Genomic DNA, 23,034 nt, shown 5'->3' on the forward strand with positions numbered 1-23,034 from the left:
GATGTTTCTATCCAGACACTAAGGCATTTGAGCGTGAAATAATGGAATGTGGCATCTTTGTTCTCTGATTAGAAAGTAGAGTGGTCTCAGGGACAGAAAACAAGAGCCTCACAGATGATTTGAACAGCCCCCTCCACCACCAAAGCCTCTCTTCTCAGGAGCCCAGCCTCACAAAGACCAGGCTAATGGCTGCTCTGGCAAGGGAAGCAGGAGGCAGCCTTGAGCGAATTCTGCACCCAGCACAAACTCCCCTGCTCTTTCACCTCCCCCAGACAGCTGGGAACTAACACCTCAGATGACAGAACTTGTCCTGGGGCTTCTGCTGGGAGGGGGTTGGGCACTGCAGCACAGGAGGCTCTGGGAAGCCCACAGTGAAGAGGAGGAAAGCCAGACCCTGCTTGTCTCTGAGAATAAGGCTCTCTCAGGGATGTGTTGAGCACTCCCACCTCAGAGCTACTAGTCCTCCCCTAAAATGCCTCCTTCACCCCGGAGACTTGCTAAATAGGCAGCTGCTCCCTGGTTCTCTCTCTCCCTAGATGCAGGATGGGAGTGTGTACAGCTGCTGTGGCTGTTTCGTGTACTTAAAATGGAGCAGTCAGGAATGGACCAGGTCTAAGATAATATCCTATAGTGTTATCTAGATTAAGCCATTTGACAAATATTGTCTCCATATGTGATGCACTTAAATTTTAGGGTCCAGGGAGAGGCAGTTGGTTCTGTCAAGGTCATGTGTTTGGGACTAATCCACATGTAAAGTTGTGCCTATAACCTAAGTACTTCAGGTACGACCACCCTGTCTACTGTCTCTTTTCAGTCCGGGTTGTATGCTAGAATCAAAGCTGAGGTGAGGCAGCTGACTTCAGTGGGGATCCAGCCTATGGCACCACCAGACAGTCTTGGCCCTCCCTAGAGTCTTTAGCTTGTCTAATTTTTGTGGGGCCTGCTCAAGCTTTGACTGCCAAACACACACCTGGTCATAAGTTCTTTGTAAGGAGGGGCAGTTTTCACAGCCCCCCTCCTGCCCCGGTTTTTTTTTGTGTGTGTGTGTGTGTGTGTGTGTGTGTGCCTCTGTTACTCCTTTTGCCCATACCCTGCTAGGAAATAAGAAGCCTCAGATCTCTCTTGAGACATTCAATTGCAGGGTGATGGGCGAGATTAGTTCTCACAATCCCCCTCCACTACAGTGTCAGGATTCCAGTTAGTATTGCTCTGGTACCTATCTTGGTCGCTTCTTGTTTTTCACCCTCAACCCATACACCATGTGTTGGAACCAGGTTGTAGGATGAGACGTCGAATTATAAGGTGTAAGAACCTGTGTATCCTCTTCAAGTATGAGGAAGGATGTAATTTGTGGGGAAGAGATGTATGAATCTCGGTTGTGGGTTCCTTCCAAAAGAGGCAGGTGTCAGGTGTCTTAGGGGCGGCGGTGGGTTGGCGAGCTGGGCCCACAGCCTAAGGCCAACAGACCCAACCAGACGACCCCCGGCCCTGCAGCGCCCCGCCCCCGCGGTCCGCTAGAGACGTGTCGCCTGCCGCGCCCCGCCCACGCCGCAGTGCCCGGATGCGGGTGACGTGCGGCCGCCATCTTCCAGTCCCGGGTAGCCAGCGCCAGTCGGAGCCAGCGCGAGCCGCCGCCGCTGTCACTGCCTCTGCCAAGTCCTCTGCCCGCTACCCCCGCCATGTAAGTCAGCCGCCTGTCACTCGCCACCCGCGATGTTCTGCCCCTTGCGGGCCGCCACCCCAAGGAGTGGGCTGGGAAACACGGGGGTCCCGCCCGCGCCTCTCGTGCCGCTGGCCAGGCTGGTGCCCATGACTACGCGCTGGTGCCCGGAACCCGGTCTCGTGCGGTCTGGCACGGGCGATGGCCCGCAGGAGGGAGCGGACCCAGCGTCCACCCTCCGCCCCGCCCCTGTCACCATGGCCGTCAGTCATTTCGGGTCGACCCCGGGCAGCATCAAGGAGGTCGCCCTCATTTAACAGGAGGGGAAATTGAGGCACGAGGAGGGTCTCTCAAGGTCACGCGGCTCAACCGCTTTGGGGCCTTAAAGTGACTGTATCTCCCATCGGGTGCCTTCTCGCGCAAGAGAGGACTGGAGGGACTGTGGATGGACAGGTGGATGGGTGGAGCCCGGACTGTAGGGCCAGAGGCTCCAGGCCTGGAGTCTTAATCCGTTTCTCTTCCTTAGGTCGGCTACCGCTGCCACCGTCCCGCCTGCCGCCCCGGCCGGCGAGGGTGGCCCCCCTGCACCTCCTCCAAATCTTACCAGTAACAGGAGACTGCAGCAGACCCAGGCCCAGGTGGATGAGGTGAGTGTGTGTGTGTGTGTGTGTGTGTGTGTGTGTGTGTGTGTGTGTGTGTGTGAAAGATGATGGGACTGGCAAATAGGTGTGGGAGCCCATCTTGGGTTGAAGGTAATGACAGTTTATGCCTGTGGGTTTGGGTCCGAGACCTGCCGTATCCCCTCTCTGATTCCCTGTCAGCTTGCACTTGGAAGGGCTGCAGGATGAATCAGTTGTGCTAGCCCGGGGTGTGCCAGCTGGGGCAGGTGTGCTCTGGTGATAGGCTGATCCAAGCCCTAAAGATAGAGGGTGTTGCTGAGCATCTGAGCTCTGTGGCAGCAGCATGCCCCTGATGTGTGCTCCTTGCATGTCCCCAGGTGTGCTAAGCATGTTCTGTGTATGTCCTTGGCATGTTAGCCTGAAAACATCGGGGTGCATGTTCCATGTGTGCCACAATGGGCACATGTTCAAGAAGTGCCCTCCTTAAGGCGTACCTTGGCACACCCCCCTGCCTCGTGGACCCCTCCCCCAGGTGGTGGACATCATGAGGGTGAATGTGGACAAGGTCCTGGAGCGGGACCAGAAGCTATCGGAACTGGATGATCGCGCAGATGCCCTCCAGGCAGGGGCCTCCCAGTTTGAAACAAGTGCAGCCAAGCTCAAGCGCAAATACTGGTGGAAAAACCTCAAGGTAAAGGGGAAGGAGATGGGGTCAGGTGGAGGGCCAGTGGGTGAGTGGGGTGTCACCTCGCCTCATTCACCTCCCTCTCATTCCTAGATGATGATCATCTTGGGAGTGATTTGCGCCATCATCCTCATCATCATCATCGGTGAGTGGAGCAGGAGTGGCCAGGGCCCTTTCCCTGGAGAAGTAGAGGGTTTCCCTGTGGAGTCGGGGCTTTGAAGGTCATTGACCTAGTTTTTACTCTTCTACCAAAACACATTTTGCTGCTATTGGCAGTTCTGACTCACGTAGAGCCCCAACTTGAGTGTTATAGCCTTATTTTCCCTTGTTATGGGTAGTTCTGGGTAAGATTTTGGGGATAGGAATACTGGGTGGTCCCTGGTGCCTTTCTAGGAACCCTTTGAGCCTAAAAGCTCAGTCTGGGGTTTCTAAAACTGGAGAGTAGAAGACAGGTCAGGCTGAGGGTCTTGAACTCCAATCACAGGATACACTTACTCCACTATTTGAAAGCTATCGTCACATGCCAGTGCCTTAAAGGTTTGATACCCCTTTGTGCAATCGTGGCGTTTAAGGGATCTCAATACCCACTTGTGCAGTCCCTTTGAAGAAACTGAGGCAGAGAGAGAAGGGATGTCAGTGGGGGACTGGGGAGGTTTGGAACAGGGCCAGGCCTGATACACTGCTGTCTTTCTCTTCCTTCCCTTCCCCCACCCCCTACCCCTCCTCATGCCCTCTCTCTCCACAGTTTACTTCAGCACTTAAGTCCCTGAGGAGTCTGCCCTGCCTAAGAAGGGCCTCTCCCCCACCCTCAGCCCGTCCTCCACCTCTCAGCCATATCTTTCAGCCCCCTCCCTTGGATCCGTGTGTGTGTGTGTCCGTGTGTGTGCCCCCTGTAAATAGCCAGCTGTTATTTATACATATATAATATTATATATATTTGGTCTGTTTGTAGTTTTATTACTAGAAGATTTTTTCCGGTTGTCCTTAACACCCCTTCCTGAGGTTCCCATCACCTCTCTCTCTCACCCTCTGCCCCCTTTCCTCTTTCCTGTTCAGCCCCAAGTCCCTTCATTTGCATCTGCTATGCAATAGCCCCTCTCCTCCTTCCCTTGGATTTAACCAATCCTTCCCCTATCTTCCCTGTACAATTCCAGACCCTCCCCAAACAGAGCAAACCCCACAGAAACAAACAAAACACCCCACCTGTCTAGGCTTCCATAGGTTGCATCTTTGTATCCCTTGGGAGCCTCTAAGACTGGTCCTACTTGGTCCTAAGAATCCCAAGGTTTTCTGGGAGCTTCCAACATGTTGATTAGCATATCATTTGCATACACTGTCTTTTTTTTTTTTCCCTGGGTTTCTTCCTTTCTGTTCCATTACTCTTCACTCTTCTGTGTTTTTTTTTTTTTTCTTTCTTTCTTTTCGGAAGAGTTAGTTTCCATTGGTCCTCTTATCACACTTTTATTTGCACGACATTATCTGCAGGTGGTGGGGAGCCTGGGCTTTTGGGGAACTAGGACCCCAAAGTTGCCTCCTCCCAGCCCCTCTAGTCTAGTTTGCTTCCCTTACCCCATTTTCCACACCTCTTGTACCCTCCTCTCCCTCCCCCAGCTGGTGTGTAAGTGTCTTGGAGTTCAGTGTGTTATGATGGACCAATAATTCTGCCACTTGGGGTCTCTCCCTACATTCCTGCTCCCCAGTTTTCGTGTGGGGCATTCAGCTGACATTCCCGGGGGTCTCCCTCCCTCCCATCTGCCTGATCTGCTGCCTCCTCCCACCAGGAGAACTGGAGGCTGACCACAATCTGGTTCTTTGAGGAGAGGTGGCTCTAGTGTGTGTGGGGGTCATCACTGCCTTGGGGAGGAGTGGGACAAAACAGAACCCCCCCTAATTCCTGCCTGAAATCTCTGGCCTCATCCTTGCTAGAGGTTGGACTGAAAACTTTCCTCCCCAATCCTGGGGGGGGGTATTACCCCCCATCACTGCCCAGCTCCTCTGACTGCCCCCCTGTATTCAGGGTGGGGGTACTAGTCACTGCCAATATGTGTATGGGACTTGCTGGAGGATGGGGATCCTTGTCCTTCTCTAGGGCTGCTGAGCCCTGAGAGAGAGAGAGAGAGAGAGAGAGAGAGAGAGAGAGAGAGAGAGAGAGAAGCAAGCTATTTCCCTGTTGGGTACAATGATAGAGAAAGGATCTAATCTTTAAAAATGGCACAGTTTTAGGGGTCTGAGGGTACAGCCCCTTAACCTGCCTCTTGGGGGGGTGTTCCCCAAACTCTTCCCCCACACACACCAGGTTTTCTGTGTGGAGGGGAACCAAGGAGATCTAAACTGTGGTGTGAAAGGGTAGGAGAGATGCTGGGGGTGGGGGTGCTTGTGTTTTAGACCCCCAATATTATCCCAGTGTCCCCTGCCTTCCTTCTTCCCCTGCCCCATGCCCCCAATTCTGTGGCGCATCCAGATTGTGAAAATGTACAATAAACGTGTAATGAGTAACCAGGTGGTGTCCGAAATCTTTTTCTTAATCAGTAATAAGAGTATTGGATTTTTGGGTATGGGGTGGTTGAAAGGTTCTTTGGGAAGAGCTGGCTGGCCTGTTGCAGGAGGTGCTGACCTTGGGGCCTTGCAAAGTGTAATTCCCGAAGTGACCACATGGGGCACCAGCAAATGAGAATGGGAAGTATCCCTAAAGTACCTGGTGTCTAAGGCAGGTGAGCTCTGTAGTCTGGGATTCCCAGCTTCCCACTCCTAGCCTGGGGTGTGCTGCTACCACAGAACTTATCTCCTAAATTTCACATCTAGCTACCCCTTAGGCTCTCTCAGAGCCATGTACTCTTGGGCCACTTCTGTGGGGCATTTCTTCCCCTTTCCATCTCAGTGCCAGACATCCAGATGGGTTAATGAATGCTTGTAAGGGTCAGCTTGACGAGATAAAGCTAGCTATAGACGGCACACTACCCTTGCGCTGTGTTGTGTGGCTGTTACTTCCGAACTCTTGAACTGTAAGCATCCCTACCCCCACGTACTTCAGGAGCATCACTGAGATGTAGCTATATAGGAAATAGGTAGCGTTCCTGGTTGCCCTCTGTATTCAGGTCATGAGGGACTAGTCACTGCCAGTGAGTGTAGTACTTGCTGGTTCATGGGGATCCTTGCTTCTCCAGGGCAGTTGAATAGAGAGACTGGGGTGGGAGGACTGGCTAAGAACCACTAGAGGGCCAGGTGTGGTGCAGGCTTTTAATCCAAGTATATTGGAGGCAGTTGATCTTTTTTTTTGGTTCTTTTTTTCGGAGCTGGGGACCGAACCCAGGGCCTTGCGCTTCCTAGGCAAGCGCTCTACCACTGAGCTAAATCCCCAACCCCACAGTTGATCTTTTGACTGTGAGGCTACCCTGGTCTACATAATGAGACCCTGTCTAAAAAAAAAGAAAAAAAATTTTTTGACAGAATCTCACTATGTAGCTCTCTGACTGTCCTGTAACTAATTCACTGTGTAGATCAGGCCTTGAATACATACTCAACTGCCTGTCGAGTGCTGGGATTAAAGGTGTGCATCACCATATCTAGCCAAGAAATAGGGACTAATAGAGGGATGGGGGGGTGATGATACACACTTTTAAGCTCAGTACTTGGGACGTAGTGGCATGTGGATCTCTGTGAGTTTAAGGCCAGCCTGGTCTACAAAGGATTTAGGACAACCAGGGCTATGTTACACAAAAGAATCCTGTCTTGAAAAAAAAAAAACTATTAGAGGTACTTTTAAAAATAGATTTTCAGAGTCAGGCACTAGGGAGGCAGAAGCAGGCAGATTAGCCATCCAGGTTTGGGGGGCAGTCAGGTCTACAAAGTGAGTTCCAAGACAGCCAGAGCAATACATAGAAACTTGTCTGGAACACCCCCCCCCAAAAAAAAGATGTGTGCTATTTTTAGGCCTTTCCATTGGAGATTATTTCTGAGGTTCTAAAGTGCTGAGGTGTCTTACAGTCTATCCTAACTTCTACCTTATGGAGAGTTTAAATAAGGCCTTTTGCGTTTAATTCTTGGAATTACTAATAGGTTTAATGTTTCCATAGCCCTATAATACCAAGCTACCTTCTAGGTGTCAGGGACCTGGGTTCAGATTTTAGCTCTTTTATCAATATACATGGTTTAATTCTCACAGATTATGTAATCTCTGGATCTCAGTCTCTTTTGTGAGGTTATGGGTAGTGAGCCGGCCTTCTTGGAGTTTGGAAGAAGGGGCTCACTGTCCAGGCCCATAGAAAATAAATAGGAGGCCACTGTCATTTCACCGTCATTGCCATGCAACCTAATGACATCTTCAGTCTAGTGCTCAGATTTTTTAAGCTTTGGGGATCATTAGAGATACAAAGCTCTGGCACCAGGAGCCTCTTGTAATGCCAGAGTCTCTAAAGTATCCTCACTACGCCACAGTCTGTCAGATCTACGCCTGCGTACAAGTCGCTCTGCACGCCTGCGCAGACTCCGCTGTCTTGGGTAAGTGTCGTCAAGGAAAATCCCCAGCTTCTGGGTAAACAAGTTGCCGCGTGAGCTCGCCTGCACGTGTTCCCTACATCTCTGAGACCTCTCAGCCTATGAGAAAGTTTTTAGGGCAGGGCTAGCATTTGCGTCACCGACTTAGGCAGGGCAGGGTTGTCTCCACAGCCAATAAAAATGTTGGGAGTGGGTGGGGGTGTGGCTTCCGGTCAGATGTCCAATCAACGCGCTGAGGCGCCCCCTCCCTCACGTGGCTCTATCACTACCGGTTGTCATATTGTCCAATGGGACAATGACTGCGGTCTGAAATGCCAATGGTTGCTTTGCAAGGGCTTGCCGGCTGCACGCGGAGCGGGGCATGGGTTGGCGCCTCTGAGCCAATAAGCTAAGGAGGCGTGACGAAACGGGCGGTGGGAGGGCCTGGAGGAGCCTGTGGAGGAGCCACAGTAGTGAAGAATTTGGATTCTACGTGCGTTCAGAACTGTGAGTAGCCCCTTATTCCGGGGCTGTCGAACTTGTTTTTTTCGGGGAGGTGCGCTCGGCAAAAAGGGGTGTCAGTGGCGTGGTGTGTGTTTGAGATCATGCAAATGCGTGTTAGCTGCAGAAATGCCTGATGGTTGTGGAGAAAGGGACCACAAACTAAGCTCTAGGGGGACATTAATGAGCATTACCAGCATCAGATTTCTCAGCACTCTATAGAGTCCCTGGACGCTGATGCCTAGCGCAGGGTGCTCAGAAGTCCTCAGCCATCGAGGGTGCCGAAGCACCTGCGATACAACCCCTAAGAGCTGGTTATGGTTTGGGTAGGCTCCCTAAACACTCGGAAGAGGTAGAGATCTTGAGGCTGGAGAAAGGCCCTGGTAGGGCAGGCGGGAACATAGCATGGTGATCTGAGTAAGGCTGGTGTGCTCATTTGACCGAATGGCTCTCATCGCGACTATAGGTTTCTTTTTCAAGAGAAAAGGGTAGTATCGTGGCCTCAGGGACATGCTTTAGAAATAGGAATGGTCAAGTAATTTGTCGGATTCTGAAAGGGAGGATAGGGAAGAGGGTTTCTATATACCGGCTTGTCTACTCTTGAGCTGCTAGAGGTGATGAGTTACCAAAAGACTGCTCTGGTGTCTAGACAGTCGGGCATGGGGTGAGGTAGGAGAGGGAGGAAGTGAGATTCCAAGGAAAGTTTTGTGCCTGGATGATCTCAGGGGATTTTGAGCATAGGAAAAAAATGAACTATGATGGTACGTGCATGGAGCACAAACAGTGCCTTGAGATCAGGCTAAGAGGGGAAAGGAGAAGGCATTGGATGGATGCACCCGGTGTTCTAGGCACCAAGCTTAGAAGCAGGGGAATACTCCCCCGACAGTACTGGTTTGACGGTGCTGGAATGCAGTGTAGAAGTTTGGTAACACTTCACAGGGTCCCTAAGGGTAACAAGCCAGTAGGACAAGCCATCATTAGGGCTGAACCTTGGGCTCCATTATTAGGAAGCTGAGAACATGTTTATGAAGCAGACAAGGAAGGCAAGTTTAGTAACTACCCGAGTCTTAGTTGTTCCTCGTGCAGTGAGGGTGATATTTACCTTCAGTTGTTTGGTGGCTTAAATGAGAACAGTATGTATAAAGTTGTTAGCACAGCGCTTGGGTCATTTACAGACTATAAGGTAACAAAACAATAGTGATAGAGTTAGGGATTTGTGTGCATGCTGTGGCTGTTTTTCTGCACGTTTTGATGACTCCTCTTTTCCCTCTTCCTGATTTTTTTTTTTTTTTTTTTTTTTTTTTTTTTTTTTTGTCTTTGGGCACTAGCCCAAATTCCATCATTCCTCCCCTGTATTCCTCTCCCAAGATCTGGGCCCCAGACTGAGACTATTTGCTATGTTCCAGTTTGACTTCTTAAATCCATTCTCCCCGAAACCCCCCTCCAAGACCCCCCACTCTGTGCTATAATAGTAACTAGAAATTCTGCCTCTGAAGGGGGCCCCTGGGAAGGAGCAAAGGTGCGTTCTCTCACAGAACCTGGGCCTCCAATTTACCCGCCCTAACTCTTTGGTACTGGGCCAGCAACTGTGTACAGTTTGGTGAAGGGGAAAAGCCAACGCCAGGAGCTGTAAGAACCATCTGAGGGGAGGGCAAAATTAAGTCCCGAAAAGAGAACCAGGATGAGGGCGGGGGAGGGGGACCCCTTCCTCCTAACCGTCTCTCCAGGAATCCTTGGCTTTTGTACAGGACCGCTGTCGTTGGGTTGGGGGAGGCGCCAAGGCTGAGTGCATGTCCTGGGCCATCGGCCAAGAGAACACGATGTTCCCTAGTGCGCTGGCCGCCGCCCTCTGGGGCTGGCCGCCTCCCAAACCGCTGCCTCTCCAGCCTCCCTGCCCCACATTCCCCGGCTGCCTCGCCCCGCCTTCTGCCTCCGCTTTGACGTCACCTCCCTCTCTCGCCCCCTCTTCTCCATTGACGGCAGCAGAGCCTGGTTACTGTGGGGAACTGTGAGGCCCACAACCTGGGCCTTGGGATCAGGTGGGGGCTGCTGGAGTGCTGAAACCTTTTGTCTGTGTAAATAACAGATACGGAAGTGGGCGAGCAATGGCTTTGGGTCAGAGGAATCACACCTAAATCCTTGAGAGCTGTGGAAAGAGAAAGGGGTCTTAAAAAAAAGAGAGAGCACAGGGTCACAGCACAGTACGAGGGGGCAGGAGAACAGTATCATTTTCAGGAAGAGGAAGCTGAGAATTCAGACTCTCGTGTCTTTTGTGTTCTGTGTTTTCCTGCTTCTGTTTTTCTGGGTTATTTTATAACACTTCTGTGTCCCAGCTTTTCTATAGAACCCTGCTTCTCCGCCTCCTCCAAGGGAAACACCATTGTTAAGGAAAGCGTTAGCCACGTGACAGCGTGGGGCGTGCACTTACAGCTGATTATGTCAGCAGCTGCGTGGTGGCCTCTTCACTTGCCACCTACGTTTCCAGGGAAGCCTGAGAACTACTCAGCACAGGTCTAGAAAAAGGGGCTGTGTCACTGCAGCTCTCCTGGACCCAGACTGGCATGTTAGCCCCCTAAATCAAGACCCTATTCACTTTTTATGAATCAGTGCTCCACTTTTTTTTTTTTAAATGTAATCTGTTGCCTCCTCTTCTCCTGAGACTCCCTTACCTTTACCTATCCTTAATAGAAACAAAACCATCCTGTTTACCGAGGATTACTGTGCGTCAAATCCTGACGCCCAGACTTACCTTACTGCTTGGGAGTATAGTGAATGAGACAGATGAGTTTGCTGCTGGGTTCGTGAACCTTGGCTTTCTCTTTCTAAGTAGCAGGAATAAAAAGCCCTCGCCACCCCTCCTTTTTCTGCCTACAGCCTCAACTGCCCTCTCTGCTGCCCCCTTTATAGTCCTGGCTTCCTGGCCCCCACTTTTGGGGCAGCCCTAAATGTGGGTGGCTGCATCCTTTGCAGAGGCAGTACTAGTCACCAGGGAGGCTGCCTGGAGACCTTTTCTCTGATTGGCTATCGAAGCACCTGCTTTTGTTTCCTTTCACAGTAGCCATTGGCTTTTGCTGTCTTTTCTTAATGACAGGTGGACCCTCAATTGCCCTTCTCTCGGGATCTGAAGTGTCAGAGGAAAGGGTTGGATGACAAGGTTGGGAAGAGGCCAGGGAATGTCAGCCTAGGTTTTCCTTTCTCCCACTTCCATTGGGTCTCAGACATTTCATTCAACTGGCACCAGGGCAGGTGTCTGCAAAGTTGTGTCAGCTTAGGAAGTAGGTTTCTCTTGAGCACCCACTGTGGCCCAGGCATCCTCCCTGAAAAGGAGTAATTTCCCTCCCTCACTTCCCTTTCATTATTGACTGTATGAGGCATCCTGAGCGCATTGGCTGACTGAGCGGTGTCTGAGGCCCTTCAGCCCAGCACCAGCACCCAAGTCCACGTGCAAGGATGTGTGTGACACAGCCCTGACCTCAGTGGGGGCCAGTAGCCAATCAGATGCCAGGGAGAGATCCTTAGCCAACCGGGGGGGCGGGGCCTGCGGCTCTTCGGGCAGAAGGCCAATGAGGGGCAGGGCCTGGCATTATGCAACCCGCCTCCCAGCCTCGCGGAGCTTCTCGGTTGCGGGCCGAAACGGCAGGCGGCTGGAGGGCGCTCGAACGGCCAGGTAGGGATCCCTGCTGCAATCCTAGGGTTAGTCTTTGTCCCGGAGCTTGGCCACCACTACTTCCAACCTGATGGGTCACTTTCAGCTCTCAGAGAGCAAAACAGAAATCCGCCTTTCCTGTCACTGCCCACCACTTCCCGCCCCTGGGGCTCTAGGTGTTTAACTCAACCCTTTACGATGTCTGCGTTTATTATTCACTCACCTAACCTCCTGCCCTGCTCCTCCAGGGCAGCCATCTGAACCTACGAGACCTTTACAAACACGACCCCCTCACCCATTTTTCGACACTCGGGAGTCCATGGGTTTGCCCTGGTCCAAAGACCCCCTTCAGGCTTTTGCGCTCCTGGTCTTCCTCCAATTTCTGGCCCTATGCCGGTCGTGATGTCAGCCGCTTCAGGCTGGAACATCCTGTTCCCAGCGCTAGTTCTTGCTGTTGGCCACAGCCTTCCTTCCCTTTTCTCCTGGAGCTCAGAAAATACTTGGGATGGGGGTGTGGTTAGACGGAGTAGAGGAAAAACTATGTTGGTTGTGTGTCCTCTATCTAAGACATTGATGTGGTGGTAGGGTTAACTAGAAGAGTAAGGGACGAAGGAAGATGCATGGATCCTTGCCTATGGCAAGTGGTAACTCCAGTCTTGGCGTTTGGGAGTGGGTAGGGGCCTTAGAAAGAAAAGCAGTGTCTTGATCAGAATATTGTTCAAGGCAAGAGCGAGGATGGGGGCGTTTCCACGAAGAGTAGAGGCCGCATATTTCTCTGTGGGGAAACTAGGACTTGCTTCTGTAGTCTCTCTAGTTTGTCATTCTTCACTTGGCTCCTAGGCTGTCTGGGCCTTGGGGATTTGTTACGGTGGGTGACCTTCTTCCCCCATCCCGGTGCTGCCCTGAACCTTGTTAGCCAGTATGAAGATGTGTTGGCCAGTATCGGAGTGGGTCGGTTTCCCACTTCCAGGACGATAGGGGTTGGGGGAGGGGTCGCTCCTGCCCTCCTGTGGTCCCTCCAGCAACCGCTGAGCTCAGCGGCTGACGTCGGTTTCCCTGGCGACCGCGGCTGTGGCGGAAGCGCGTGGTGGGGCCAGGCACATCGGCGCGCATGTGCAGCGGGGGTGGCACCGCCCCCGGATAAAATTAGCCCGGAAGCCTAAATATAGGAGGCGATCAGCTCACCCCCTGCGCCGAGGCCTCAAAGTCCCAGACCAAGTGGGGACCTAATGAGAATTTGGGCATAGGAAACCTGCAAGCTTTGACCCACAGTGTAGTTGTAGTGGATTTTTTGGGCTGTACTCACTGCACACTGGCAAGAGGTGTAAGAGATGGCCTAAGAGAGCTGCCTTCCTACCTGTGGTATCCTTAGGGGAATAGGAAACAGAACTTACCTTTCTACTGCAAACCCCAGGCCTGGGACAGGCAGAGGAAGGACTGAGTGTAACCAGCAGGTGCTGTGGGGTTAATAACTCAGCTTTTGCCAACCATTCCTTCTTGGTTTCTTTTTCTAGGTGCCGTGATTAAATTAGTCAGCCCTCAGAGACAGGCGTCCTACCTCTTTATCCAGCCCTCAAAAGCCCTGTTGTGTACCCGTTGTGGCCTCTTCACCTTCCCTGTTTTGTCCTCCACTGCATGGCCCAGACATGAGCGGTCCCCTAGAAGGGGCTGATGGGGGAGGAGACCCCAGGCCCGGAGAACCTTTTTGTCCTGGAGGAGTTCCATCCCCTGGGGCCCCACAGCATCGGCCTTGTCCAGGCCCTAGCCTGGCTGATGACACTGATGCAAACAGCAATGGCTCAAGTGGCAATGAATCCAATGGACACGAGTCCAGGGGTGCATCTCAGCGGAGTTCTCACAGTTCATCTTCTGGCAATGGCAAGGACTCAGCTCTGCTGGAGACCACTGAGAGCAGCAAGAGGTGTGTGCACGTGTGTGTGTGTGTGTGTGTGTGTGTGTGTGTGTGTGTGTGTGTGAATGTGTATGATAGTATGAGGCTGTTGACCACGTGGCCCTCACTTAGCCTGTTACTTCTTTTCTAGTACAAACTCACAGAGCCCATCCCCACCCAGCAGCTCCATTGCCTATAGTCTCCTGAGTGCAAGCTCAGAGCAGGACAACCCGTCTACCAGTGGCTGCAGGTGTGTGGGGTGAGGGCTGTGGGAGATGTCTGGGGGTTGGGGCCAGACTCTGGAGCTAATGTCTTTGCCCCTTCCTACCTGTGGGTCTTGCAGCAGTGAACAGTCAGCTCGAGCCAGGACCCAGAAAGAACTCATGACCGCACTTCGGGAGCTCAAACTTCGGCTGCCACCAGAGCGTCGGGGAAAGGGCCGCTCTGGGACCCTGGCCACACTCCAGTATGCTCTGGCCTGTGTCAAGCAGGTGCAGGGTGAGTGGTGCTTCCTGGCAGGGTGTGGCCAGGGCATGGACTACTGTATGGGGGCCTTTCTCCTTACTGAAGATGGCTGGGATTCCCTTCTCCTGCAGCTAACCAGGAATATTACCAGCAGTGGAGCCTGGAGGAGGGTGAGCCCTGTGCCATGGACATGTCTACTTACACCCTGGAGGAATTGGAGCATATCACATCTGAATACACTCTCCGCAACCAGGTCGGTGCAGCTTGGGTCTCAGTGCGCACACACTCTCATTCTCATATAGCTCCTAAATCTTCTCTCAATCTTGGTCCCATTCTAGGATACCTTCTCGGTGGCTGTGTCCTTCCTGACAGGCCGGATTGTCTATATTTCGGAGCAGGCAGGTGTCTTGCTGCGTTGCAAACGGGATGTGTTTCGGGGTGCTCGCTTCTCAGAGCTCCTAGCTCCCCAGGATGTGGGTGTCTTCTATGGCTCTACTACACCATCTCGCCTGCCCACCTGGGGCACTGGCACCTCTGCAGGTATAGTACCAGTGTTCTGTGGAGAGGCTTGAAAGCTTTCATGCTGTGGGTTCTCCTCAGCCCAGGACAGAAAGGGCGCTGGCTGTGCTCACTTCCATTCCCATCTGTTCTAGGTTCAGGCCTCAAGGACTTCACCCAGGAAAAGTCTGTCTTCTGCCGAATCAGGTAGGCCTCTCCTACTCATCCTGCCATCTCTATACTATGGTCTGTGACAAGGGGGTGGGACAGCTTTCCCCTGGAAACCTCTAACACTCATCTCTCCCTTGCCAGAGGAGGGCCTGACCGGGATCCAGGGCCTCGCTACCAGCCATTCCGCCTAACCCCATATGTGACCAAGATTCGTGTCTCAGATGGGGCCCCTGCACAGCCGTGCTGCCTGCTCATTGCAGAGCGCATCCACTCTGGTTATGAAGGTGGACAGGCTAGGGCCGGGCCTGGGGGATGAGGGGAGGAAGGGTTTCCTCTAGGATGGGGTGCAGGTCAAGATATGAATTTGGGAGGCACAAGCTGAGTCCTTGGGATTAGAAAAGTATTAAAGGCGGGGAGTTCAGACCCTGCGTGGAGGCTGAGCTGTGACCGGTGAGAAAGAGTACATGGGTGATTCTCAGTGTCTTCTCTGGTGTGAGTCACCAGATGACTCAGACCCTGTAGGCCCTAAAGCCAGGTCTGAGCTGGGAGGAAGAATGCCAGGCAGCCAGACCCCAGGCAGAGAGGAGGGCTGAGGAGCTGGACCACTGGGGCTACAACCTACATGTTCTGTGCTGCAGCTCCCCGGATTCCTCCTGACAAGAGGATCTTCACCACACGGCACACACCAAGTTGCCTCTTCCAGGATGTAGATGAAAGGTGAGGTAAAGACTTGGATGAAGGTGGGTGGCCAGGGCCAAGACCAAGGTCTGACGTCTCCTCCCATTGCAGGGCTGCCCCACTGCTGGGTTACCTACCCCAGGATCTCCTGGGGGCTCCGGTACTTCTCTTTCTACATCCTGAGGACCGACCTCTCATGCTGGCCATTCATAAGAAGAGTGAGTTCTCTTCTCCTGCTCTCCTGTCCTCCCTGCCTGTCCCTAGGGCTTCTTAACTGTTCTTGTGATGGTGTCTCCTGAGGCTTTGCTCTCTCGAGTATCTGTGTGTCTCTTTCTCCGCATTATTCAGCTCCCCAATCCACTGACACCCACTCTCTCCTCCACCAACAGTTCTGCAGTTGGCAGGCCAGCCCTTTGACCACTCCCCTATTCGATTTTGTGCTCGGAATGGGGAATATGTCACCATGGATACCAGCTGGGCCGGCTTTGTGCACCCCTGGAGCCGCAAGGTGGCTTTCGTGCTGGGCCGCCATAAAGTGCGCACGTAAGCGAACTGTGTCTTTGAGCTGGCGCTGGGGATGGGGCAATATGACAGGGTTAGGGAAATGACTGAGTCTGCCTTTACAACCCTGCAGGGCACCCCTGAATGAGGACGTCTTCACACCCCCAGTTCCCAGTCCAGCTCCGTCCCTGGACTCTGATATCCAGGAGCTCTCAGAGCAGATCCATCGATTGCTGCTGCAGGTGAGCGTGGAGGAGAGCTCAGGAATGAAGTGGGCAGGAAGAGGTATAGACACTAACCAATCCATCCTCCTCCTTGCTGTAGCCAGTGCACAGCTCCAGCACCACGGGGCTCTGTGGAGTTGGCCCTCTGATGTCCCCTGGTCCTCTCCACAGCCCTGGCTCCTCCAGTGATAGCAATGGGGGTGATGCTGAGGGGCCTGGGCCTCCTGCTCCAGTGAGTACCGTCGCCCATGGTGACTTTCCTTCTGGCTGTCCTTCTACTGCAGATCATCACTGCAGTCCCTCCTGCTACCCCTACCCAGGCTCCCGGGTCTTCTTACTGATACTTGGGCTCCTGGTACTGCCATCCCAATGCTGCCCAGTGCTCTGCTGCCCCACAGGTGACTTTCCAGCAGATCTGTAAGGATGTGCATCTGGTAAAGCACCAGGGACAACAGCTCTTCATTGAGTCCCGGGCCAAGCCTCCGCCCCGGCCCCGCCTCCTTGGTGAGTAGGTACTGCCATAGACCCCGGGATGAGGAGTAAGGCTTGAGGGTCCCCTGGCCCTCACTCCCAACCCATTTACTGTTTCTTTTTCTTTTGCCCCAGCTACAGGTACATTCAAGGCCAAAGTCCTTCCCTGCCAGTCCCCAAACCCGGAACTGGAGGTGGCCCCTGCTCCTGACCAAGCCTCATTAGCATTGGCCCCTGAGGAGCCAGAGAGGAAAGAGTCCTCTGGCTGCTCCTACCAGCAAATCAACTGCCTGGACAGCATCCTCAGGTGAGGCTTGCCAGTCACCTTCTCCCTCGGCCCTACCTTGCCTGCCCAGGCCCTGCCCTTAAACCCTTTGCTTTATCTATCCCCAGGTATTTGGAAAGCTGCAACATTCCTAACACAACCAAGCGTAAATGTGCCTCCTCTTCCTGCACGGCCTCTTCAGCCTCTGATGATGACAAGCAGAGGGCGGGTCCAGTTCCTGTGGGGGCCAAGAAAGGTAAAGACCCAGTGCATGCCTGGCTCCCATTGCCCCGTCCCAGCCTGTCCCAGGCCTATACACTTCTGCCTTAGGCTCCCCTGCTCTTCCCTGGTCCCCCTTTCCTGCCTCCTGATCTCCAGGTTCCTCCCTCTAGCCAATCCTTCTCTACTCCTCCCTGGGATCCTTCTCCTGACCTCACAAGGGGCAGAGGTGGTAACCAGTGCTGTCTCTCCGCACAGATACGTCGTCAGCAGTGCTGTCTGGGGAGGGGGCAACTCCTCGGAAGGAGCCAGTGGTGGGAGGCACCCTGAGCCCGCTCGCCCTGGCCAATAAGGCAGAGAGCGTGGTGTCCGTCACCAGTCAGTGTAGCTTCAGCTCCACCATCGTCCATGTGGGAGACAAGAAGCCCCCGGAGTCGGGTATGGGCATGGAGTGAGGGGGGTAGTGACTGGGCCCCACTTGGTCCCTCAGCCAGAGCTCTTTCTTACCTACCTTTCTTCCCCTCCCCCAATGGAGAGAAGGAGGCTACCTTCTTAGTTTGGGGGAATCTGCTGCTCCTGACTGTCCCCACCCAACTAACCTCTGCTGCTTGCCACCCCCGCCCCCAACCTCCTTCCTGTTCTTACTGTCAGTTGAACCATAAAAGTTGGGTTAAGGGGAGGAGGTCCAGTCCTGAGGTGCTGACCACAGATGGTCTAAAGCAGGGAAGACTGAGACTCCCCAGGGTCCTTGGGTAGACCTTAAATCCATGTGAAAAGCAAGATGTGGGAAGGTTTCCTTTGTAAAGAAGAGGTTTTACTTACCCCAGGGATTTCGGGCAGGGTCTTGGCCATGGGTGGAGACTAAGTGTCCTCTTTTCTCCTGGGAAAGAGCCCGGGTCTTCCTCTGGGCAAGGAAGTGGCCTTGAGTATCTGGGCCTCAGGCCTTGGCCGTTGGACAGGGCCAGAGTTGGTTGGGTTGTTGGAAAGGGAGGCTTTGTGAGGCTGTGGTGACCTTTCCTTCATCTCACCCTTCTCAGACATCATCATGATGGAAGACCTGCCTGGCCTGGCCCCTGGTCCAGCCCCCAGTCCAGCCCCCAGCCCCACAGTAGCCCCTGACCCAGCCCCAGATGCTTATCGCCCAGTGGGTCTGACCAAGGCCGTGCTGTCCCTGCACACCCAGAAGGAAGAGCAAGCCTTCCTCAGCCGCTTCAGAGACCTCGGCAGGCTTCGTGGGCTTGACACCTCTTCTGTGGCGCCTTCAGCCCCTGGTGAGCGGGGCAGCCACCTGGGCTTTCTTGAGCTTCTTTCTGTGCAGCCAGCTGCAGGGGGTGGTAAAGTGATGGTGAGGGGAAATGTATCTGCTCTGGGACCCAGGCGATGCTGCCTTCACTGGCAGGACCATGTTTAGTTAGATTTCTAGATAGCATCTTCCTGTGAGGCCAGGGTTCCAGGCTGTAAGCTGAGGAGGGAAGCCTGAGGGGCTGGCACTGAGACAAGCAGGTGGAAGTGCCTGGTTCCAGGTAAAATACTCCAGTCCTAGCCTGGGAGCAAGGAAAAAATGTGCCCACATAGGACTTAGCATCACTGACTCTGGGCCAATCTTGGCTGGGGTTGGACTTGAAGGGCAAATGGGAAATAGCCCCTCTAGGTACCTGCAGGAGACCTTTGCAGGCGGCTATGGCACTGAGGCCCCCTGGGCTGTTCTGCCCACTGCATCATTCCATCATGAGTTAGGCAGGCACAGTTTCAACTGGCAGGACAAGTGTCCAGGCTGGCCTGGCCTGAGGGATTTTGGCAGATGGACTGAAGTCACCTGCCTATGGACCCACTTTGCCTCCTTCTCTTTGCTAGTGTGCCTCTGTTTTGCACACCCCCAGCTTGACCATCATGGAACCTTGCCCTTCGCTGGCTCCTTTCACAATAAACCCCCTTGTCTCCCGGCTCCTGTGATTCTGCCCTGAACCTTTCCCTACTCCCTAGCTTCTGTCTGTTGCATGCAGGCTGAGCAGCTCTGTCTGCCCTTTACTTGTCCTCTTCTCAGTGTTTCAGCAGGAGAGGTGGCAGTCTCCTTCTTAACCCTGGTCTTTCCCCACAGGTTGCCACCATGGCCCCATTCCCTCTGGTCGCCGACACCACTGCCGATCTAAAGCAAAGCGTTCTCGCCACCACCAGACCCCCCGACCCGAAACCCCCTGCTATGTGTCTCATCCTTCACCTGTGCCCTCTTCTGGACCCTGGCCACCCCCACCAGCCACTACCCCCTTCCCAGCAGTGGTCCAGCCCTACCCACTCCCAGTGTTCTCCCCTCGAGGAGGACCCCAGCCGCTTCCTCCTGCCCCCACATCTGTGTCACCTGCTACCTTCCCTTCTCCCTTAGTGACCCCAATGGTGGCCTTGGTGCTCCCTAACTATTTATTCCCTTCCCCAACTAGTTACCCATATGGGGTATCCCAGGCTCCTGTTGAGGGGCCACCTACACCTGCTTCCCACTCACCTTCTCCATCCCTACCCCCACCACCTCCCAGCCCCCCCCACCGCCCAGACTCCCCACTGTTCAACTCAAGATGCAGTTCCCCACTCCAGCTCAATCTGCTGCAGCTTGAGGAGTCCCCCCGCACTGAAGGGGGTGCTGCTGCAGGAGGCCCCGGAAGTAGTGCTGGGCCCCTGCCTCCCAGTGAGGAGTCTGCTGAGCCAGAGCCCAGACTGGTGAGCAACACTGCCCTCTACCCCTCTTCTGGTGCCCTCAGCCCCCTCTTCTGGTGCCCTCTACCCCCTCTTCTGGTGCCCTCTATCCCCTCTTCTGGTGCCCTCAGCCCTTGACCCTCTTCTGCCTGGTTGCTGCTACCTGGACTGGTTCTCAGCTTCTTGGCGTTGGTATGGGTGGGAGAGCCGACTGTGTTTCTAAGTGAAGCAGAAGTCAACTGTGAAGGGACAGTTCTGTCTGTCTGACAGGTGGCAGGCGAGGACATCCCACTATACATCTGTAGACATTCTGAGAGTGTATCTGCCACTTGGAAAGGGTCCGGCATTACATTCCCTACTGTCAACTCTCAGCTTGGCCCTGTGTCATGGAGCAAAGAACAACGATCTGTTGGGTTGGGTGTACCTCCTTTGGTTCCCCTCAACAGTGGAAGCATTGAAAATGAGCCATGGTGGTGACTCCTTACTGCCTTCCTGTCCCCTCCAATGCCCTCCTCCTCTAGGTGGAGGTCACGGAGTCATCCAATCAGGATGCACTTTCAGGCTCCAGTGACCTGCTAGAGTTACTGCTCCAGGAGGACTCTCGCTCTGGCACAGGCTCCGCAGCCTCGGGCTCCCTGGGCTCCGGCCTGGGCTCTGGGTCTGGTTCGGGATCCCACGAAGGGGGAAGCACCTCAGCCAGCATCACTCGTGAGTAGTGCTGTCTAGTATTTCCCAGGGATGGGAAGGCGGGAGACCACACCCCAGTTTGGCCCACTTGTTAAGGCCAGTGGGTTGGACACATGGCCTGAGAAGGGTGGCCTGGTGAAGCCTCTCAGGGAATGTGTTAGCCAGCCTGACTCCATTGGCCTTCTCCACCCTTCCACAGGCAGCAGTCAGAGCAGCCATACAAGCAAGTACTTTGGCAGCATCGACTCTTCAGAGGCTGAAGCTGGAGCTGCTCAGGCCAGGACTGAGCCTGGGGACCAGGTCATTAAGTATGTGCTCCAGGATCCCATCTGGCTGCTCATGGCCAACGCTGACCAGCATGTCATGATGACCTACCAGGTGCCGTCCAGGTGAGGTGTAGAGGCTTCATCGTCCCTTTCAGAGAAATAGAGAGACTCGCTTACTCGCACTGCCCAGATAACCTGACGTTCTGTCTTCTGGGGCTAGCTCTTATCTGGAGGTGCCCGGTGTGGCATAAGCCCCTATTCCTTTGGGCCCTATCAGTAGTTCTCAAGTTGAGGGTAGATTTCCCGGTGTAGAAAGCTTCCTTCTGTTCAAGGACAGCACAGGAGACAGCAGGCTCAGGACTCGTGGCTGAAGACGAAAGCTAACCCATGGGTCTTAACTGCGAAGAGTCCTAGCCTCTGCCTTTCTTACCAGGGATGCAGCGTCTGTGCTGAAGCAAGACCGGGAGAGGCTCCGGGCCATGCAGAAACAACAGCCACGGTTCTCAGAGGACCAGCGGCGGGAACTGGGTGCTGTGCACTCCTGGGTCCGGAAGGGCCAGCTGCCTCAGGCCCTCGATGTAACGGTGAGAGAAGTCGGGGAAGCCAGGAAGAGACTAGGCTAGAAGATACTGATCTCAAGTCCAAGGGATCTAGGACTAGTGTCTGATATCAGTGTCTTTGGATCATTAATTCTGAAGGGTGCTAATTCCACAAACCTGCTGCTGGGTTATATAGTATTAAACCACACCACCTCACGAGTTTCTGTGGAACTTCCTACCGCATAGTAGGATCCCAGTGTGTGTATGAATGTTTAGTCTGCATATATGTATATACACCACATGTGTGCCTGGTGTCTGTGGAAATCTGAAGAAGGCAATCTAGAACTGGAGTTAAGGAGTTGAGCCACCATGTGGGTGGGTGCTGGTGTCTGAAGTTGGGCTTTGCAGTCCCCTCAGTAGAGGATTCCCTACCTTGTTAGACTGTAGGTACGTGTGTGCACTGGTTTCTTGGGAGTGTATTTTGGGTCTCACTGTTAGGTTAAGGTTGGGATGCTGGGCTAGCAGATTCCCAGTGAGGATCCTGTGTAACTCCTCCCCTTTCCCTCCAAGGCTTGTGTGGACTGTGGTAGCAGTGTTCAAGATCCTGGCCACTCGGACGACCCTCTCTTCTCAGAACTGGATGGATTGGGGCTGGAGCCTATGGAAGAGGGTGGAGGCGAGGGAGGTGGTGTTGGCGGGGGTGGAGGTGGTGTTGGCGGGGGTGGGGGTGATGGTGGTGAGGAGGCCCAGACCCAAATTGGGACTAAGGGCTCAAGCTCTCAGGACTCTGCCATGGAGGAAGAAGAACAAGGTGGGAGCTCTTCCAGTCCAGCTTTACCTGCAGAAGAGAATGGCACCAGCTAGACTCCATTTGGGCGCCACTTACAGCAGTCTAATGAGAGGCTTCCTTTGAACCATGTTGGGATTCTTAGAACTCAAGATATATACAGCTGGACCAACCAATAGGAAACTGCCCCAGCTTCTCCCAACATAGGGGGCAGGACCCCCATTACCAGCTCAAGGCTTAGGAGCTGCCTCTAGCCTCTTAGCAGAGTGGAAGTTTTCAGCCCAATTTGGAGGAGTTGCTCCCATCCTGCTGAGAGAGACTGTCCGTCTGGTTAAGGCTGCTGACAAGCTGCTGAAGTGGTCTCTCCAAATCCCAGCTGAGCCCGAGTCCCAGTCACAGGGTTGGGGCTACACTTATTTATTGAGGGAGATAGCTCACTCTCCCACCTCACCCCAAGATGGGAGGAGGGGAGCCTGGGATCTGTGCAGGATCCAGGTCCGTGAACCCCTAGCTGCTCCAGGGTGGGGGAGGTTGGTGGACCATGGAGTCCCTGGTGCTGCCCCTCAGGTGGGACCCAGGTGTTCTCAGCTCTACCCTCTACCAATGACATTTGTGTTTTTGATATTGTGTCTTGTTATTTTTTTTTTTTAATACAAAATGAAAAACCAAAAACCCAAGACTTTGTGAAATGAAGTTGGGAGTTTGGGTGAGGGGAGGGGGTGGCCCTCCCACCAGCAAGGGTTGCAATGTTAAGTGGGTAGATGAACTCTGTTCCTTTGTCCTCCACATCCCTGGCAGCAAGGACTTTGTTAAGCTTGTTAACACAACCCCGGCCTCTACCATTACCTTAGAAGCAAAGGGGCAATGTGGCTAAGGTCTTGGCAAGCCCCAGTGATAGATACGGCGGCAGAAACAAGTGGAAGTGCTGGGAACTCCGTGGGCTGACTTCTAAAGCTTTATGTTAACACCAGAATTAGCTGATCAGTTAAGACACCAGTCCTTGAACTCAAAACTTAGAAGAGGGGAACTTGGGTGGGTTGAAAACTAGGAAGTCCTGTTCGGATTGTTAGTCAAATTACACGACCTTTCTTGCTGCCTGCTG

The 23,034-nt window shown here is 53.6% G+C and overlaps 2 protein-coding genes across 9 annotated transcripts; both read left to right on the forward strand.

Moving 5' to 3' along the window:
- Positions 1–1,590: 1,590 nt before the first annotated feature.
- Positions 1,591–5,461, forward strand: Vamp2 (vesicle-associated membrane protein 2). 3 transcript variants are annotated; one of them, NM_001429986.1, is given in 5 exon segments: positions 1,591–1,681; positions 2,187–2,307; positions 2,658–2,971; positions 3,059–3,110; positions 3,711–5,461. In NM_001429986.1, coding segments are annotated over 3 exon segments (216 nt in total). In that variant the 5' UTR covers positions 1,591–1,681; positions 2,187–2,307; positions 2,658–2,824; the 3' UTR covers positions 3,728–5,461.
- Positions 5,462–7,910: 2,449 nt separating this feature from the next.
- Per1 (period circadian regulator 1) lies at positions 7,911–22,604 on the forward strand. Of its 6 annotated transcripts, none has more exons than XM_087570413.1 (23): positions 7,911–7,945; positions 13,100–13,506; positions 13,628–13,726; positions 13,820–13,974; positions 14,073–14,194; positions 14,280–14,481; positions 14,595–14,646; positions 14,752–14,894; positions 15,249–15,327; positions 15,400–15,506; positions 15,678–15,831; positions 15,923–16,031; positions 16,114–16,245; positions 16,412–16,517; positions 16,620–16,791; positions 16,878–17,005; positions 17,227–17,406; positions 18,006–18,239; positions 19,067–19,677; positions 20,175–20,361; positions 20,540–20,729; positions 21,040–21,190; positions 21,716–22,604. In XM_087570413.1, exons 2-23 carry the CDS (start codon positions 13,232–13,234, stop codon positions 22,007–22,009), a joined length of 3,882 nt encoding a protein of 1,293 aa, XP_087426539.1. In that variant the 5' UTR covers positions 7,911–7,945; positions 13,100–13,231; the 3' UTR covers positions 22,010–22,604. The 6 variants fall into 6 exon arrangements, with proteins under 6 accessions (XP_087426539.1, XP_087426544.1, XP_087426541.1 ...); XM_087570415.1 differs by lacking the exon at positions 7,911–7,945 and adding an exon at positions 11,549–11,606; XM_087570418.1 differs by lacking the exon at positions 17,227–17,406.
- The last annotated feature ends 430 nt before the right edge of the window (positions 22,605–23,034 follow it).

This window comes from Rattus norvegicus, chromosome 10 (assembly GCF_021556685.1).
Source record: "Rattus norvegicus strain SHRSP/BbbUtx chromosome 10, alternate assembly SHRSP_T2T, whole genome shotgun sequence".
NCBI classification, from domain to species: domain Eukaryota; kingdom Metazoa; phylum Chordata; class Mammalia; order Rodentia; family Muridae; genus Rattus; species Rattus norvegicus.

Coding starts and splice junctions, on each gene's coding strand:
- Vamp2 (XM_087569815.1), top strand. Junction 2,308..2,812: donor CCCAGGCCCAGGTGGATGAG/GTGAGTGTGTGT, acceptor CCCCTCCCCCAG/GTGGTGGACATCATGAGGGT. Junction 2,972..3,058: donor ACTGGTGGAAAAACCTCAAG/GTAAAGGGGAAG, acceptor TCTCATTCCTAG/ATGATGATCATCTTGGGAGT.
- Per1 (XM_087570413.1), top strand. CDS start 13,232: ATGAGCGGTCCCCTAGAAGGGGCTGATGGGGGAGGAGACCCCAGGCCC. Junction 16,792..16,877: donor TGCCTGGACAGCATCCTCAG/GTGAGGCTTGCC, acceptor ATCTATCCCCAG/GTATTTGGAAAGCTGCAACA. Junction 19,678..20,174: donor CTGAGCCAGAGCCCAGACTG/GTGAGCAACACT, acceptor CTCCTCCTCTAG/GTGGAGGTCACGGAGTCATC.